Source organism: Chaetodon auriga, chromosome 22, assembly GCF_051107435.1.
Source record: "Chaetodon auriga isolate fChaAug3 chromosome 22, fChaAug3.hap1, whole genome shotgun sequence".
Lineage (NCBI taxonomy): Eukaryota > Metazoa > Chordata > Actinopteri > Chaetodontiformes > Chaetodontidae > Chaetodon > Chaetodon auriga.
In genome coordinates this window covers 8,556,902-8,575,735 of record NC_135095.1, presented here as the reverse complement: position 1 = coordinate 8,575,735, position 18,834 = coordinate 8,556,902, and the positions used below count along the sequence as shown (strand labels likewise).

At 44.1% G+C, this 18,834-nt stretch overlaps 1 protein-coding gene across 2 annotated transcripts in view; it reads right to left on the bottom strand.

Annotated features, from left to right (window-relative positions):
* Positions 1–756: 756 nt before the first annotated feature.
* Positions 757–18,834, bottom strand: part of ahcyl2b (adenosylhomocysteinase like 2b) — a 39,111-nt gene continuing 21,033 nt past the window's right edge. The window contains exons 1-17 of one of the 2 annotated variants that reach the window (XM_076721969.1): positions 18,364–18,578; positions 17,048–17,156; positions 10,170–10,313; positions 9,572–9,672; positions 9,354–9,456; positions 9,103–9,197; positions 8,836–8,942; positions 8,427–8,543; positions 8,230–8,293; positions 8,047–8,135; positions 7,893–7,963; positions 6,871–6,965; positions 6,086–6,184; positions 5,109–5,177; positions 4,854–4,932; positions 4,061–4,181; positions 757–3,879 (exon numbers count right to left, since the gene is read on the bottom strand). In XM_076721969.1, the coding sequence (XP_076578084.1) occupies positions 3,873–3,879; positions 4,061–4,181; positions 4,854–4,932; positions 5,109–5,177; positions 6,086–6,184; positions 6,871–6,965; positions 7,893–7,963; positions 8,047–8,135; positions 8,230–8,293; positions 8,427–8,543; positions 8,836–8,942; positions 9,103–9,197; positions 9,354–9,456; positions 9,572–9,672; positions 10,170–10,313; positions 17,048–17,156; positions 18,364–18,414 (1,521 nt within the window). In that variant the 5' untranslated portion in view covers positions 18,415–18,578 and the 3' untranslated portion in view covers positions 757–3,872. Of the gene's footprint in view, positions 3,880–4,060; positions 4,182–4,853; positions 4,933–5,108; positions 5,178–6,085; positions 6,185–6,870; positions 6,966–7,892; positions 7,964–8,046; positions 8,136–8,229; positions 8,294–8,426; positions 8,544–8,835; positions 8,943–9,102; positions 9,198–9,353; positions 9,457–9,571; positions 9,673–10,169; positions 10,314–17,047; positions 17,157–18,363; positions 18,579–18,834 lie in introns of those variants that run through there. The other variant, XM_076721968.1, reaches the window with a different exon arrangement.

Below are 18,834 nucleotides of genomic sequence, written 5' to 3'. Positions count from 1 at the left end.
TGTACAGCTGAAGGTAGGCGAGAGTTTCTGGTGGAACGTGACCACATGGCAGGGCAGCAGGGGTTGTGAGGGGACGAGTTCATGATGAAGTAATTATTCATTGCAGTTGAATCGACAATACAGCGTTTCAGGAGAAAGGGATTTTGCAAGAACAGCTACCGTTACATGAAAAAGCTAACAAATATATTTATTTTTTTCACTTTACAGGAGCACTTCAGTGATTTAGTGGCCCACCTTGTGTATTATTGATGGAGTGCCCCTTTAAAGATTATGTTGTAATGAAGCTTTTGCAGAAATTCTTCATAAAAAACAAGTATTTCTTTCAAATCAATCTACAAATGATAATTATACCTCAAAATGTGTTTCTGTTAAGTGTTTTTGTAAGTGAAGTGCTGACATTTCTAAATCTTTGAATCATGGATAGGATTGTTATCAATTACAGCGAAATCTTATTCTAAGTGTCAAACTCCCATTTTAACCCTATGGTGCTAATTTGTGCATCTTGAATAAATAAAGGCTCCCAGTTAGCTGTTGATGTCAGAGACATCCCGGTCTGATCGCTGCTGGCTCGGATGAGATCACGGTGGCTCTGACAGACCTCAGCAGCTGAGGTCCCCTTCCCCCAGCACACACAAACAGAAACCAATCCACTGTGAAACAACACAAACCAAACAGCTCCATCAGGACAAAGTCAGTCATTCATGTTATTATTTCTCAGGTGTGTTTGCAGAAATCAAAAAGATGCACACAAAACGGTTACAATTTTTACATCTTTATTCATTAAGATTACAGAATTTTTTAAATTATTGCTTATCATCTACCATTATCACTTGCAATATTTAAACATAGGTTTTTTTTTTTTATTCATTAGACAACTTAAAACATGTTTGAGAATTGTTTGCACTGTATGAGGATTTACAACAATAAATATAGGAGTTGAGAGATTTTTTTTTTTTTTTAACCTTCCTATACTTTTAAAGGTTGTCATATCTGTATATAGCATGTATATACATATATGATGCTGGTGTCATCCCCCGCCCACCCATGTGACGGTCAGCTTATGGCTGACAAAACAAAAAAAAATGGTTTCTCCCCTTAACGCACAGGCTAGAATCCTGAGGCGGCTGCTAATGAAGCAACCATTGCCTACAAAAACCAAGGATGGGTACACACACAGAAAGACATTTAGACACACACACACCATCTATAATCAGCTCTCTCTCTCTCTCTCTCTCTCTCTCTCAAGAGGTCACATACTCTTTAACACATTCACACTCACAAAAAAGGGAAAAAATAAGACGCAGGACAACAGGTTTGAAAACTACACTAACAAGGGGGTCGCACTACTTTAAGAGGGGATTCTCAACAACACAGGGAGACAGAGAAATGCACACATTGGCAGGGAACAATGTGACATTGAGGTCGTATGGGCTGTGACACAGTGCAGGATCTTGTCAGAGAGGTCCCGACACACCTTGAAAATTTCAATTTCTTTGTTTCCAAATTGAACAACAGCTGTCCCTCATCTCTTTCCACTCGAGAGTTAGGCGAGAAGATCAAAACCACCTTCGTGTCTGTGCAGTAAATATGCAGCTGGGGCCGAGGCGAGTTAGCTTAGCTTAGCATCAAGACTGGAAGCAGGGGGAAACAGCCAGCCTGGCTCTCTCCAAAGGTAATAAACCTCGACCGAGCAACACCTTTAAAGCTCATTGGTTCACATGTTGCATCTTTTTTAATTTGTACAAAAAACTGAGGTTTAGAGGTGCTGGTGGTTCAATTTTGATACTGTTTTAGCTTTATGCTAAGCTAAGCTAACTGGCTGCTGCCTCCAGAAACATATTTATCATACAAGCATGAGAGTGGTATAATTTCTCAACTCTGGGCAAGAGAGCAAACTGTTGAACTATTCCTTTAAAGATTTTGGTTGGTTTTAAATATTATGCACAGTGATATAACTGCTGTTACACACAAACAGAACTGCATGAAATGTGTAGGCATACTTGTATTTTGAGGGAGCAAATGAATTTATTCACCTGGTAAACAAAGCTATTTGTGCTATTTCCTCCTGCTCCCAAGCTGTAAAATATCACTTTTATTTTCCATGTAAAGATCAGTAAATTTCCAGACCTGGATAATGAGCAACTGTATGTGTGTTTAAGCATTTGATCCCTCGCTGTGAGAGTAGCGCTGGCAGCGTCTCACAGCAGGTTAGCAGAGATTCTGATTGGATCAGGTGCAGAGTCGGTATGGCGGCGGGGTGCATTTGGCTGTCAGGTGAAATGACTGTCAGTACTTTCTAATTTCCACCGTCAGGTCAGCTGGGGACGAGCTGCAGAGGGTGACTGTGCAGCTCATTTATAGAATCTAAGCCTTCCAGGTAGAGAAGACGAAACTAAAACATGTTGAAGATATTTTAAAAACGTGAACAATCCCATGAATTCGCAGAAAAGGTAAATGTGTTACTTGGATGCAAAGAAAATAAATCACGGTGGAATTCAGATTTTCATTCAGATGAACTATACCAGTGAGTACCAAAGAGTTGTGGTGTGTATGGTAAGTACAGTAAATCTTAACAGCACCATACTTTTCAATGAGGACCTGATTGAAGATATCTGCTTAAGTACCGGTCTGGCAGCAACTTGCTGCACATTTGGTATCTCTGTAAATATTTCTCTGTCACAGTATTCAAAATGAGGGTTTAAGTACATTTATTACACTTATCATTAGAACATTTAATTGCTTATCTTCATGACATGTTGATTTTTTTTCAAAAAGTAACGATATTAGATGGCGCAGGAGAGAAAAAGATAGAAAAATCTTAATTTGAATATAAATATCTAAATATACAGTATACCCCTTGTAATGATCTGACAACCTGCCATGCTTCTAATACAGTATAGTCATTCTTGGTAAAGGGAAAGGCAAAATGAAAAGGTTCGCTCTCACTAGCCTGAAATACTTCTCATTACTTCAACACTGGCGCCATGTGAGCAGCTGGAAGAAAGAAGGAGCCAATGAGATGGTTTCACTGTGGCTTTGAGTGACAGGTGGGAAGAACAGGTCACCATTCAGTCATATAAAAAAAAAAAAAAATCAAATGATGACAAACTACAGGCTGATCTGAAGGGACAGAACCGATAAAAAAAATGTTTAAAAACAGACACGATGGTTCATCTCAATGAAACGATCAAATAAAAGACATGATATGATTGGACCCTGAGATCCCGCCTTACCCCCCTCCCACTAGGTCTAACCCCACCCTCACAATATTACACAAGAGAAAAATGAAAACATAATCACGAGTAGAAAAGAAAAGACAACAACAACAACAAAAAAAAAGATAGGAAAAAATGTCTGTCACTAAATCTTCAAAGGTCGTCTTCATTCGCACAGATTTTTTTTATTAAGTTTTTTTTTTTATATAGTATATATCTTTTTTAGCATCATTAATTTCATCTTTAATAGTTAAACAATAAAAGATCTGGCAATGGGAAGGGAGGATGGAGGATTTACATACAACTGGACACACAAATGAGCGTCTAAAATTGGTAACGATGGTGAAATGACGAGTGGAAGGGAAGTCGGACGTCTGGGAGCTAGCTAATGGCAGAGTTAGAGTTAGAGTTACTGTTATCATTATGGTTGTCAAGCGTGAATAAATAAAATGACTGCCAGAAGCGCGGGAAAGCCACGCCCATCGCCCCCGTCCACTTCCTCTCAGGCTCAGTCAGAGCTCCTCCCCCTTCCCTCCCCAAATATAAAGCAGGTGTGTTGACTATTCTGTCCGTCCTTCTGTCCATCTCCTCTCCCTCTATGAGTCTGTGCCATTCATGGAGTATTTGTATTTCTTCAGTACAACCCCCACACTGGTTTTAATACCTTGAGGAGAAAATGAGAAGGGACACCAATTAGAATGACAGCTGCCGTGAATAGAAAGGTGAGGCAGCGACAACATGCTAACAGGCTATGCTATTAGCTACTAGGCTTCCAGACAGCATAAAGCACAGGACTCAAACTTCACCTACAGGAAGGAACCAAAATAAAAATGCTGTTTTCATACCTATAGTAGTTTGGCTTAAAGGGCCCGTTCTTGTTCAAGCCCAGATACTTGGCCTGCTCGTCAGTCAGCTCTGTGAGATGTGCGTCAAAGGTCGGGAGATGTAGGCTGGCCACATACTCATCTGGAGGGCAAGAGGGAGGAAGCGCATGTTAACATTCACCAGGTGTCTGTGGAGAAACCACTCAAATGAGAAAAGGATGAGGAGTCGCTGAGGCTGGAGGGTTTATTTAGCTCTCTCTTTGTTTCCACTGCACTGTCTTCTACCTTCCTCTTCCTCTGCTCTCCACGTCTCTGCTTCCTCACCTCAGCCCCTCCTCCTTTCATTCCTCTCCATCATCTCTCTGTCAGGATGCTGTGGCAGCAGCGGCCGCTGTTGACCTACATTTGCCTCCCTGTTTTTCCTTTACTGCATATGTGCCCTGCTCTCACGCACAGAGGGGGAAGCTGAGACATCTGACAGGCTGTGTGCACGCACACGTATGTGCGCGGACACACAGGACTTATTCTACTGTGAATGATACGCCATCCAGGGAGACGAGTTGGACGGAACAGATGAGACCGACTGTGTTGTCTCTGCAGTGTGTCTGCAGGGGCAAAAACAAACTCTGTGCGAACACTTCCTGTTTGGTGGCTACTTAAATACCAAACAAGGAGTTTATTTTTTTAATCTCCTTGACCTGATATCTCCACTTTGTGTTATCCAATAGCTTTTACACCTCAATATTGTGTATTTTTTGTCGTCTTTGATCAAGTTTTATCCCATTAACAAACACCAAAGCGACAAAAATCTTACCCATCTTCTTGGGCAGCAGGTAAACATCCTGTTTGTAGCGTCCCTCTGGGGCATTGTACAGCTCTATCAGAGCCAGAGCCTGGGCACAGACACACCAGTGTTACTCACATACACACAACAACTTGTTTTGGCATCTTTATTAGTAGCAATAGATGTGAACAAAAGGGAGAGCAAGGGACATAAAAAGAACAGCATAAAACAAGACTCATCATGTACGGCACTGTAAACAACACATGAACTGATCCACTGTTGTACCTGGGTCGTTGCGGTGATGGAGAGCACGAAAGTGGGAACAGTGGAACAGCTGAGGTTCAGCAGGCGACCCTGCAGAGGAAGAAGAGGCGATACAAGGATAGAGTACAATAAAGCTTGTACATGAGAGGACAAAGGACGTGCAGGACGCGTGTTAGAAAAGAGAAATCTTAAGTTCCACGCAATCAAATTCAAACATTTCTTTCTGGAATCGCATCTGTTCGCTCCCTCGTCTTCATTCTGACACCAACTTGCTGCTGCTGTCTGAAATGCTGCAGTGCAGCGAGTGAATTTGGGAGATCCAAGTGTTGCAGAAAATTAGGTAGTTAGTATGTGAAACTGAAACACTCTGCGGCGGAGGAGGGGGGGGAACAGAGAAAGGCTGTATTGTAGTTGGAAGAAAAAAGCAGAATTAAAACTGCCGATAAGGTTTGGATGTAGATTATTTGACAATCGGTACGCAAACCTTCAATTAGCCCCATCACTCCACAGCAGAACATGAATTTGATTTGATGCACAAATGTATAGCGTTTGAATGTAAAACAAAGACAAATGGAAAAAAATAGTTCCTCTCTTCGAAACCACCTGTCCAAATTCTCCTTATTTCAGAGTTATTGATTGCGGATGTTAAGGCGATGCATCACTCCTTTAAATAAATACCACTTTTGGAAGGCAGCTCTCTATTTCGGTTCAGAACTGCTGGAACGGAGCGTGATGATGGAGGTGGGAGGGGTGACGGTGGTGGTGGAAACCTGCTGTAGATCAAACAGCAGCAGAGACACAGGCGTCGATGGGCTGGCAGGTTGTCTGTCTGGCCCTGTCAGACTGCTCTCATTCTGTCACGGCTTGTAACACACACACCTTGTCCTAACCTGCGATGTGTACATTCGGGGCTGTGTGTTTGCGGATATCAGTGTCTGCTGACTTTCTTTTTTCCTCTGGGTGAGAGTGTGTGGCAGTGTGATCCAGTGTGCGCGTACCTCAGCCAGCAGCACTATCCTCTTGCCGTCAGGCCAGATGACGTGGTCCACCTGAGAGCGCACTCTCTCCCATGTCAGCTCAGGAGTCCGCAGGCTTGCCTACAGGGTGAGCACGACATCATCAGCGATCGTTTGTTATTGGTGGGATTCTTTCTGAGCTGTCTATCGTCACGGGCATCGCTGACTCAGTACGCTTGGTCTTTTCCAGGACTGCAGCTCTTAAAGAAGTGAGTCACAACTTCCTTGAGTGTCTGAAACTACTTCTTTCCTCTAACACTCATTCAGGTCTACTTCTAAAATCCTTCTCTCTCACCGTTTCCCAGCCAGGAGAATAAAATCAGTGCACCACGGCCTTTACGATTAGCTGCTATTAGCTTCAGTGATTTAATTGTATTTTAACGCTGCACTCACTGCAAGACACTCAGCGTGAGGACACGAGTTACAGGCATTAATTCTAATTCCACCCCAGTCTACGCTCTTCCACCAATGACAGAAAGCAGTGAAAAAAAAAAGGAAATCAGACTCCTTTTTGAAGGCTTGTTAAAGTCTACTAGCCTTTCACTGCAACCCCGCTAAATCAAGCAAAGCTGTCAGTTTCCATGACAACACTGAACAATCACTGCCCAAGGTCAGCGTTGCATTCAACGCGCTGTCACATGTTACGGAGAACTGCCACGCTTTTGTTTCTGTGTCTCGATCGTGCTTTGCTCTTCCATCTCTGTAACCCTGTGCTGCTCTCACGTCACTTCTGTCACATCACACGTTCGTGCAAGTCGGTAACTGACCACATCGATCTCGGTGTTGGAGTGTCCCATGTTGCAGACAATGCAGCCATTCTTCATGCGGTCCAGGTACTCTCTCACCACCACGTTCTTGTTGCCTGATGGAGGGGAAAGAGAGTTGAGGAGGAAAGACGAGGACGGATGCACAAAGAGCGGCGAGAAAGCACAAACAGACAATGACAGACGGGGAGAAAAGGGACTCGATGTAGGAAATCTGGGGACCGAGACTGCGTCCGTTTCAACAAAACTGGGTTTTTAATGTACTTCATTTAATTACTTCATATCTCACCATGCAGCATTAGCTCATTAAATCTGGCAATATGAGTATTCCACCTGCCTGTGTTGTGCAACTTTAATGATCTGCACATGTCTCTATTAGGACTAATAGAGTTTCCAAACAAATCAGGATACTAATCATTTCTTGTACAGCAGAGGGGAACACTGATTTCCTTATTTCATTACAGCGGCATCATCGATTCACTACAAATCCAACAAGCTTTCTGAATTTTGCTCTAGTGAAGCGACCTTAATATCCACCCGTACACGACCTTATTAGTGCTAATGCTTGTCCTGTTTTATTTATTTCACGCACTTTGAGACTTCATTAGGGAAAATCTTGCGCGAATGCCGTGCGTCTTCTTCTACCTTATTATCCTCTCATTATCTTTTCTGTTCAGTTGCAGCCGCCCTTAAGAGTGCTCTGTGCTTCGGGCCTGCCAGCAGCATTAGGTAATGAAGCAGACAGACAAGTGATTTCTCTGCTCCAATTAAGTGTTCAGGACAACTCCCTGGCTGCGGAGCTGAGAGCTTGATTAGCGACTGTCACATGCTGATGACACTGACTGAATATCTGTCGAGTCATCCTGAACTGACGGCGACAGAGCAGTGACTATGCTCTATGTCTTGCACCTTAGTTGTGAAGAGTTTTTGGGAGTAACTAACTAACAATGTTGCTTAAATTACAAATTAAATGTAATTGTAATCTGTTGAACAGGGGTACAAAGGGGTTTGTGGCTGGTCTGTACCTGTGCAGGTGATGACGATGTCCACTTGTCTGATGACTTCGTTCAGTTTCACCAGCCTGAAGCCGTCCATGCTGTGATAGAAGAGAACAAAGGGAATGAGACTAATGCAACATCCCAGCAGTGAGCAATGAGGGGCTGAAAAACGCAGTCTTACCAAGCCTGCAAGGCACAGATGGGGTCGATCTCTGTGACGTAGACGATGGAGCCCATTGCTTTGAGGGCAGCGCAGCAGCCTTTTCCCACCTGAGGAGGACAGACATGGGATATCATCGCACTCATTTAGGTCTCTCAGTGTGTGTATTAGCCTGTATGAGAACGACAAAAACGCCTGCCTTACCTCTCCGTACCCACACACCACCACCTGTTTGCCTCCAAACATGACATCGGTGGTCCTCTTCAGGCTGCGGACGGAAACACAATTATTTCACCGGCAGCCTAACATTTACTCTGACTGTTCAGAGCGGAGAGGAGGTGGGTGTAATAATGTTCCTTATTATGATCCCTAACGAGGTCGAACAGGAGAGTGTTTCGTACCCATCTAAGATCGACTCCCTGCAGCAGTAGAGGTTGTCAAACTTCTGCTTAGTCACAGAGTCGTTGACGTTCATGGCGGGTACACACAGCTTTCCTGCCTTAGACAGCTGGTACAACCTACACACACATACACACATTAAAAAAAGATGTCAAATTTTGATCTATTTGATTAATTAACACTGCTCTACTTATCATTCTACTCTTACATAAACACTAATGCTGCAATGGTGTAATCACAGTTCATGATGGCAACATTTTCACCACTAGATGGCAGTGTTACCACACCAGAAGCTGTGAGAGCATGTAAGTTTAACTCAGTGTGTTAGTGTAAACACTCATTTGTTCATTCCACTCATTTACAATACAGAGAACTGGTCAAATATTGTCAACCTCTGTGAGTGAGTCCCACCTGTGCACGCCAGTAACACTCTCCTCTACGATGCCCTTGATCTTCTTGAACATGTTGGGGTATTTTTTATAGATCCAATGAGTCAGGTCTCCACCGTCATCCAAGATCTGATGGACAGCCGGAGGTGAAGATGAGTAGAGTGAAAGACGGAAAGGAAAAATGAACAAGGGTGAAAAAGACAGATAGAGAGTGAGCACATTTCCAATTCAGTAAAGCATTGTTTCTCAACATTCAAAATTCATTTATCTAAAAATGTAGGTGTGCTACCATGTTGGGCTGCCAGCCTTCCACGTTGACACAGCGATCGATGCACCACCAGAAGTCGTCCTCGGACTCACCCTTCCATGCAAATACACTGAACCCTAGAGAGACGCGAGAAGCATTTGATGCACGGCGGAAACAGAGAAATAATGAATGTGCAGGATGATGTGGAAGAGAGAGCATCTGGATGTTTGAAGACAGGGGAGAGAGAAGAAAAGGGCAGGTGTCACACACAGGAAACACACACAAAGTCTCACCTCCCTCTGCCAGGGCAGCTGCCACTTCATTCTGGGTGGAGTAGATGTTGCAGGCTGCCCATCTGCACTGAGCGCCCAGAGCTGACAGAGTCTCCATCAGCACCTGAGGAGCGAACAGAGGGTGAGGCTTGACTTTTTCCTGTAGCTGCTGGAGTAAAACTGTGTTATGTCTGGGCTGTGTGTGTGTGTGTGTGTGTGTGTTCTGCATTCCGACTCACAGCAGTCTGAGCAGTGATGTGGGTGCATCCCACCACTTTGGCACCGGCGAGGGGTTTCTCCCCCTGGGCTCGCTTCCTCAGAGCCATCAGGGCTGGCATCTCTGAAAGAGGAGGAAACACACCAACACACAAGTGGAAAGAGGAATCAGCCGGGTGGTTAAGGAATTCCCATCATTTAAGCCTTCTGATACTTCATCACTAATCCATCGACTCATCCAGCCGAAGGAGTTACTGATGCTAAGTGGTGCGTGTGTGTGTGTGTGATTGCAGCTTGCAGGGTTCAGCTGAGGCTCTTTGTGTGTTCTGTGAAGTAATTAGGGAACGATGTGAATCACGTGCGTTTAAGTTCTGGTTCTTAAATGGTGTTCTCACCTGCAATGACGGGTGACATATGGCCACCCACCACACACAAACCCACATGGACACTCAAACAAACGCACACACAAACCCAAAAAGACATTCTTTGCATGTAGCATGTTGTCATGCTTGTATTAGCATACTGTACTGTGATGTCACCTTCCTCTGAGCGCGTTTCCATCCACCTGTTCTCATGCACATTTTCAATTTGTGCATAACAGTGTCACAAGCGGTGACTTACCTTGCTCAGCAATCTCGATCTCTCTGCGTCCAAAGTCGGCCTGTTTGATGTTTTTGATGCAGAAGTCTCCGTTGCCCTTGGAGTTCTTCTGCTGTTTGTCCCGAGGAGACGTCTCATCGTCAGAGCTGTCCGTGTATGACGCCGCTAAGACAGAGACACATACATAGATAACGGTATCGTCAGTATGTCAAACACACATAAAAGGTACAAAACTGTAAATAAAGGTCTTGTGGCATTGTGGGGAAGTGTAGGTTTTTACAAACATAATCTTAAGAGCGTGCCTGCTTAAGGAGCTTTCCCACCACAACCTGTAAATCATTGGGAGGATCGTTTATGACAGCTCTGGGTTGTGCCAATTTACTTTGAACTGCCTTCTGCTGCCAACAGTGTTAATGCAACCAACCAGTAACTTGACTGCCTTCCTCGAAACAAGGATATTATGCCGCAGAAGCCTTCTCGCCAGTGTCTTCAGCTGGGTTAGCTGAACGAGCCCATGAAAAATCACCCAGACAACATTTAAACGGACAGCTATTTTTAAATGACACCATGACTTTGCCCAAGACTCAGTGAAAGGAAACCAGAGAAGTCATGTGGTGTGAATGGGATTTCCACCTGATGGGATAATCTGGGTGCTAAACCTAAAGATAAGACTGTGCTCCCAGACGGGGCAGAATTTATGGATTCAGCCAACTTCGAATGCGGGACAGCCAAAGGTGGTAATGACGCATTAGACGTGGAGATGGCTGCTGAGTTTGGAAGTGGGAGCATCGTGAAGAGCGACAGAAAAAGGCAGAAAAGTTTCACGTGGAGCAAAAATCATCTAAAAGACATTTAATCTCTAACTCTAGCTGTGAGAGAAGCTGCAATCAGAAACATGAGCAGAAGGATATAGAAAACATATTGCTTCCCAGATGTTATGGTCTGTGACATGAACGAGAAAATTCCTCAACGTTTTACTGTCTAGACAAACTGGACGCCCACTTTTTATTAGTGGAAATCTTCCAACAGGCAGCACAGGGATCAACGGGGTCAGTACACTCTAAGGACTCAACACACAGCTCAGCAAAACCTTCAGCCATCCTTTCTGGGTATGTGGCCTCCAGCCAAGCAGATCTGGAGGTAAAGTACCAAAGGATTTGGTTCGGTCTGCGACATCTGTAAGCCAGGCCTAAGATGCTGCACCCTGACAAACAGCAGCCTCGGCTCCACAAAGACAAAACATCTCAGCCTCGATGTCAGCATGGTGACAAGCAGCTCACGGATCAGTCTCGTAATCCCTCCTCCATTCACTCTCCCTTCTCCACTGTTTCGCCCCTTTTGGGTTCATTGATCAAATGGAAATGCTGCCACTAAATTCACCATAAAAATCACAATCGCTACTAATGCCAGTGCCCCCACTAGAGCTGGGCTCAGACTCCAGGAGTTTTGGGCCAATTTATCCCTGACCTGGGACCTTGGTGGTACCGATGTTACCCTAAACTGCTCACAGACTCACTGAGGCCAAACTGATCATTTCAAACATGTTTGGTATTTAGTTAAAATCTGGATGGTTACATCAGTACTTGTGGGACTTGACCACAATAGCCAATGAGAGACACAAGTTGTTAGTCCTGGAGCATCTGATGGAGTTGCCAAGCAACAGCAAACTTTGCAGCTAACCTTAGCACACGACTGCTCACAGCTAATAAAGGTCACAGTTAAAATCTCACCTCCAGTTCTTGTTAAAGAACAGAAAACCCGTGTTGACTGCATCTATCCAATCATTTTCTCATGCAGACCAGGTGGTGCGTTGCTCTCTCAGGCCCCCTCTTAATTTGTCCTGTAGTGTGTGATAAGCTACTATTTTCAAATCTTCACTTCTGTGAAGTTTCTCCTTGTGTGTGTGACGCAACCCGATTCCAAAATCTGATTCTGAAACTCCTCTAGTCTAAGTCGGGCTTAAGGTAGACTCCGCTAAGATCAAAGCACCACGAAGAATCGTCGTGCTGCTAAGAAGTAATAAAAGAGCATTGAAAAGCTGAACGCAGGTGACGAGAAACGAATGTCCAGGTGCATGATGGCATCTTTAAAGAGAGACTTTGCATTTGTAATTTTGAACAGACAAAATGAGAGGCAGACCTCTGACATCACTGATAAAAAATGAATGCATGTACCTTATTTGCTGCTGTTGACAGGCTGACAGGTCCACCTGTGTCAGCAGCCCCTAACTTTCATCCAATTTGCCCATTTCTTCCCTGACAAAATTCCTCATTGTATGGGACTATACTGCCCTTGCATGCACTTAACAGCAGCTAAATTAGCACAACACAATTTGATCTTATCGACAATAACCTTGGAGGGAACTGTGGATTGTAATCCTCCTCCTCCTGCTGCTTGATTATTATTCTGCAAATAGTCAACACTTTTTACTCTCAGCCCCACAGGCCTACCCTAACGCTGACGACTGCAATTATGAAACCACACTAAAAAGTCAAAATCAGCGAAAAGGCTTAACAACTTTCTGACCACACCACATGACACAGACTGCTCTTGTTATGGTCTTGAATGACATCCACTAAAACAGAAACAGTGGAAAAGTTCCAGTCTTGGTAGCATTCGACCTGCTGCATTTGATATGATCAACCGCAACATATCATAAGACAGTAGAAGACAGACATCATGAGACATATGAGACAGTCTGGAAAACTTTCTGGCACAGGACTAAAGTCTCATTTGAAGGACAGGTGCTTTGAGACTTTGAGACTATCAATAATTATACTATTACAATATCAACAGGTGACTATGGTTTCATAGAAAAAAATCAGTGCACAGAATTCTGCTTTGGATTTATGAAGCACTGAATCCGTTTCTGCTGCTCTGCTCTGAACCAGCCAGACTTCTCTGATGGTCTGCTTCAGGTCTGCTTACTGTCCCCAGAGTCAAAGATAAACATGGAGAGGCAGCATTCAGTTTTCATGCACCAAATATTTGGAACAAACTCCCTGAACACTTAAGATCTGCTCCAACTTTCAGTTCTTTCAGATCAAGGCTTAAGACTCCAATTTTATTGAATTCAATTTGGGACTATTTATTCATATCTGACACTGCACTGTAGGTGCATCTTAATTTCCGTTCTCATATTAAATCAGTTTTCTTCTGTCTTAGTTGCTTTTAATGCTCTGTTTTACTAAGTTTTAATCATTTTAAATTCCATTTATGTGCATCTTTTTTCCTCGTGTTTCTTTTCTATTGCCTTGTGTGTCTTTTATATCTCGTCTTAATGCTTTTATGTCTTACGTAAAAGCACTTTGAATTGCCTTACAAATAAATTTGCTTTGCCGTGCCTCAGCCAGGGCTTTAAGGTTTCAAAGTGCAGAACAAACACAATGTGCCTTTGCTTTCTTCACTGCGAATAAAGCCTGTACTTTTCCCAACCCTACAATTTGACTTTGGAAAGGCCGCGGATTCTGCAAGCACCAAGTTTAATTGATTACAAAGCTGCCTGCGAAACCTTTTCCACCGACAGAGCAACCCCAGCCTCTGTCCAACATAAGACTGCAGTAGAATGTAAACACAGTACAAATGTGTTTTAACATTTGCATAGAAACAAGAAACATGTCGGGGAGGGAGAGAGGTATCAGTATCTATGAGGTGTCACCTCTGCGAGACATAAACAGTAGTGCCTACAGCATACGTGCAAGGAGATGCCTCCATGTCTGGCACCAGCACTGTGTGGTTCCTGTGCTTCAGGCTGACTCACCAGACAGGTGCGGCCCTTCTTATGTAGAGCAGGTACATGATGCCAGTAACACTCCTACCACCCTTTCAAAATGACCAGTACCAGATAAGACTGGGTTCCCTGCCAGCACTGTCACAACATCGAAGCTAAAGAACATGCTGTACTGTTCCAGGAAAGGAAAGGCTTAAAAAAAAAAAAAAAAAGAGGTAATCCATCAGTGTACCATTTTCTTTTCAAATCTCCCATCCGTACTGACAGGAGCAAAGGGTGGGTGAGAGTGTGAACTGAGGAGATCTTAGGGGGTCATGGGGGTGGATGTGCTGATGCTTGCAAGGGATCCTGGGACAAAGCCAAAGATGGCGTGCTGGTAAACGGAGTCAAAATCAGAGGCTTTGGCATCGGTCTACCCCACAACTAAAACTTAACATGTGATCTCAGTCTCAGGCTGATACTTTGTGAATCTGTAACAATATTCTTAATTTCGTAATTTAATTTCGGTAAAATTCCTCCATCGATTTCGCAGTGGACAGTTTAAAGAAGGATCAGAAGTGATGCAGCGGAGCCAGAAATATCTTCACCTTTCAGTTCATTCATTCCTCTGCCTCCAAACTCACTTACCCACAATGCAATTCAACCACCAACAGTCCAATTTAAGATTGAGGCACGTAATGCGAGTAGCAGCTAACGTGGCTTCCAGCTGCTAGCCTGGAGCAGAGATGCAGAGTGGGCTGCAGAAGTCTGGTAAACTCGCTTCTTTCTAACTCCACACGTCAATGTTCAGTACTGCCCAACGCCGACTCAAGTGACATCACTCGGGGTAATGTATGAGATTTTGTGCAGCTCCCTCTGGACACACAGAAAACTCATATATACAGCAATACCTGTATACACGCTTGGATGTCTCTTAAACTTATGGCGAGGACATTCATAAATATATCTGCTATGCTTTTATAGATCTGGACCACTTGTATAAGAGGAACCTTGATGAAACAAAACCTTGGCTGAAGCACTACCGGTGTGATCAGCGTGTCCTCTGCACTGTGGGAACCATCAGAGAAATAAGAAGCAGTCTGGTGAGGGAATTATGGGAGGAGACAGGGAATGAGCAGAGAGAGGGGAGAAAAAAAAAAGAGCATAAAGCAAAGGGTTCAAAAGGGGAGAGAAAAGGGCTGCACGAGCTTTTGAAAGCAGCACTGACTCATTTCACTTAATTCGCAGTTGCTGTCAGTAATAGGCAAGATGTTAACAGGACAGACAAAATGAGCTTGTCAAATCTCTGTGTGAAATAAAAGCAGACTGCTATTATCGCTCTCGATATCGAGAGAGAGAGAGAGAGAGGAAAAAAAAAAAATCAGATCATTATTTTCGTCGTGATCGGACAGCCTCGGGCTGTGGAGGAAGGTTCTTGGGAGGTAGAGTGATTTAATGAGCCCTCATCTGGCTCCAGCGGGGAGGTGAAGAAGAGCTGAGGTGAGCGGAGACAAGGGAAGAGGAAGACAGAAGAAAAGTCTCACCTTAGGAAGTGACTCTACGTTGAGTCTGCCAGTGTTAATCTTACAGTCACACGCCAATTACAGAGTGTAATTTCATAACATAAATAAGAAGTGTGCAGGATTCAAACAGGTGAGATTGTGGCCTTGTGGTTAAGAAACTGTCTCTTGTAGATTACATGCTCTTTCTCTTCTAAACCTGAGTGACCACGGGGACGACCATGAACAGTAACAAACGCTTTCTGCGTGTTATATTTTAGCGATTAGATAACACTCTTTTCCTAAGAAACAACATAAGGTTTTTTTCCCCCATGTGCCCGGGTCGGTCTGCTTTAGCCATGGCGTGCTACTGCCTCAGCAGGGAATCGCCACGCTGCTGTGGTCCTGTTCGGCAGCAGCCGGCGACCGTCTCCTCCCCTCATGTGCCCTCAGTGAGAGGCGAGAGAGAAAGCTCTGTTTTCCAAAGTCTTCCCGTGGTCACCTTGCTTTACCTTCCTGTGCTGTGCAGTGGAAAAACACTCGGCTCGGAGTGACTGCCTCCCCTTCTGTGGAAAAGCCCTACATTACTCATTTTTAGGCTGATTTTTTTCTTTCCTGGGAGAAGGAAACACAAGGTTCTTTTCGCTGCTGACCCCAATTGGTGATGCTTGCCTACAAAAACATGTGGCAGCCGGTAAAATTGCTGGTAGGACGTCACAGAAGCAAAACGTTTCATCTTTTCTCAGTAAGATTACTGAATACTCTTTTTTCCCTCCTCTTATTTAGCACCCCTGACCCGAAGGGCACATTACGGCCATCCACTAATACTGACTGACAGCCCATTTGCCTGTCTGCCATCCATCCATGTGTCCATCACATTCTGCGACTCGAAACAACGCTGTCCAAGCAGCATCACACAGAGATTAATTCATCGTGTTAATGGCGTCATTGGAAGATCCATGCCCTTTGAATGACCCTGACACGCAGCAGGAAGCCGCCATGTCCGAAGCAGCGACGGGCAGACCAGGAGAACAGGTTTATTCATGTCACACTCCTTCATCTTGATGCTGTGCCACTATTTCTCAATACTAAAGCTGGAACTTTTTACTGGTTTTGGCCTTATATACACTATATTCATCGGAAACTCCAAGACTTCCCCTCAATTCCAGTCGTTTCACAGCTTCACACTTATCAACAGGCATGAAAGTATCAATATTCTGATCTATTAGTGTATTTCCTTAATTACTGACCATTGTGAGAGCGGAGACGCTCGCCTTATAAATTTCATATATATATCATCAAACAATAGAGAATTCTGAGTCTGGCTTTCTAATGTCGGACACGTCACAGGCATGACGAGGTTTCATTTCTATTTGCTAACATGTCGTAGCATGCACAGCGCTTTGCAGTCACAAAACTGGGGATTCAGTTCAGTTTCATCCACACCCAATACTTCCCACCTCTCCCCCCTTTCCACTACACCGCCAGCAGCTAATCCTCTAACACAGGCCGGACAGTTTCACACGAACTGCAGTGTGAGAGTGTGAGAATAAGAGGCAGAGGGAAAAAGAACAATCAAGCCAAAGAAACAGCCAAGTATTCTTCCAGGTGGAACAGGTTCGAGGTCTTGGGTGTTATAAAAGATGTCACGGGAGCATAGCACATCCACCGGCGTGTCTGTGTGCGTTTACCTGAGCTGTAGCTGTCTGTGGACGACTGAGAGATGGAGCGGGACAGAGAGCGTCGGCCGATCTTGGAGGGACGCTTGTTGAACTCTTGCTTCTGGTCCGCAAACTGGATCTGCTCAAAGACAGAGAGAGAGAGAGAGAGAGAGAGAGAGAGCAGAAGGTGGACTGAGATCAGAACTGGTTTCGGACTGCGTTAATGTGGATCTGATCATTTTAACAACTTCTTTTTGCGGTAATGACTTTTTAGTGGTGGCACATATAAGGCTTTGTATACACAGACGCACACAACTCTTGTACTGGTATCTTGAATGACTCTTTTTACGTCAGGTCATGTTGGGTTTATGTAAGGACGGCCTTTTTCAAATAAAAACAGAATGACCACAAAATGTTTATGAGATAAGAGAGGACACTCAGACTAAAAAAAAAAAACACTGATAATAAAAAAAGAAGAGACAGAACAAGCACACTGCCAACTTTGGCTTTAAAAGATAACGGAGACAACGAGGTGATTATCAGGCGGCGAGGCCACACAGCTGACATGATGCACAGCAGTTCATCCTGGGCCTGTGAACTGGGGGCAACAGTGTTTGCTTTGTTGATCTTTCCACTATGACAATAACTTGGTTCATCATAATTCGTGTACTGATAATATTACAGAGTATGAATAGCTGACTTATTACGACCGTAAAACCCACACAGGAACAGCGACATGCTACCAAGGCCAGTGTTCTGTGAAGCATGAAAAAAGCCTCTAACTGAGAAAAGCTGTTGAATAATGGCCACAAATTTGAGGTTTTTCCCAACACCACAGTCCTCTGACAGCGGTGGTGGACTTTTAAAGATCTGATAAAAGGAGCAGAGCACATGTTATTCTTCATTCATTCTCCTAGTTGTACAACACAAGCTATGTTTGCAGGTTTTTGTTCGTGTTTGCACGTCAGATACCAGGAAACCGTGTGTGTGTGTGCGTGTGTGTCCTCAATCACTCATTCATTCTGACGTGCGAGACATTCAGTGTATGACACGGGGCTGAGCTGCTGTCCAATCATAAAGGACACTTGAGTCATTATATCCAGAGGTCTTACATTGACACATGAAATCAACAGTATAAAGCTTTTTCCACATTTCTCCGTCCTGCATCGTCTCATTCAGACTGGGCCATCAACACGTTTCCAAGCAGGCATGGACATTTAAGGTCTCAGAGAACAAGACAATCAACTGAATCCCATAGTGACAATCAATGACACACTGTCCTGATGCTGATTCCTGACCTTCCAACAAACCCCTGCAAAGTTAGACTGAGTTTCCTTTCTTCTTACCTTTTTGACACAGGGCTCACTGCTTTCCCCATCCTTTTTCTTCTTCAGCATTGCCACATGTGGGGGGGGGGTGCGAGATGAAGTTGCAAATATGTCTAATTCAAGGCCTTGTGCATTGAGGGGACCTCGCCTGTCAAGGTCCGATCATTTCACAGGCTCCCACTTGTCCCTCTGCGTCCCTTTAGCCTCCACTTCCCTGCAAACCAGCCCAAACTGGTCCGACCATGCGCCGGCAAACACAATGCGATGAATTGTTTCCCCTTCCTTTCATTTTCTCCCTCCCTCTCTCTACTTCTGTATTCTTGTTTAATTGTTGATTGTTCAGGAGATTGGGTTCCCTGAGTTGTTAGTATCAAAACCAAAGCTACTGCTACCAAAGCTGCTGAACCACGATGGTTATGATGTGTGTTATCAGGAATGTGTATCGCAGAGGTGACGGAAAAATACTGAATTTATTGCTCAAAATCTAGG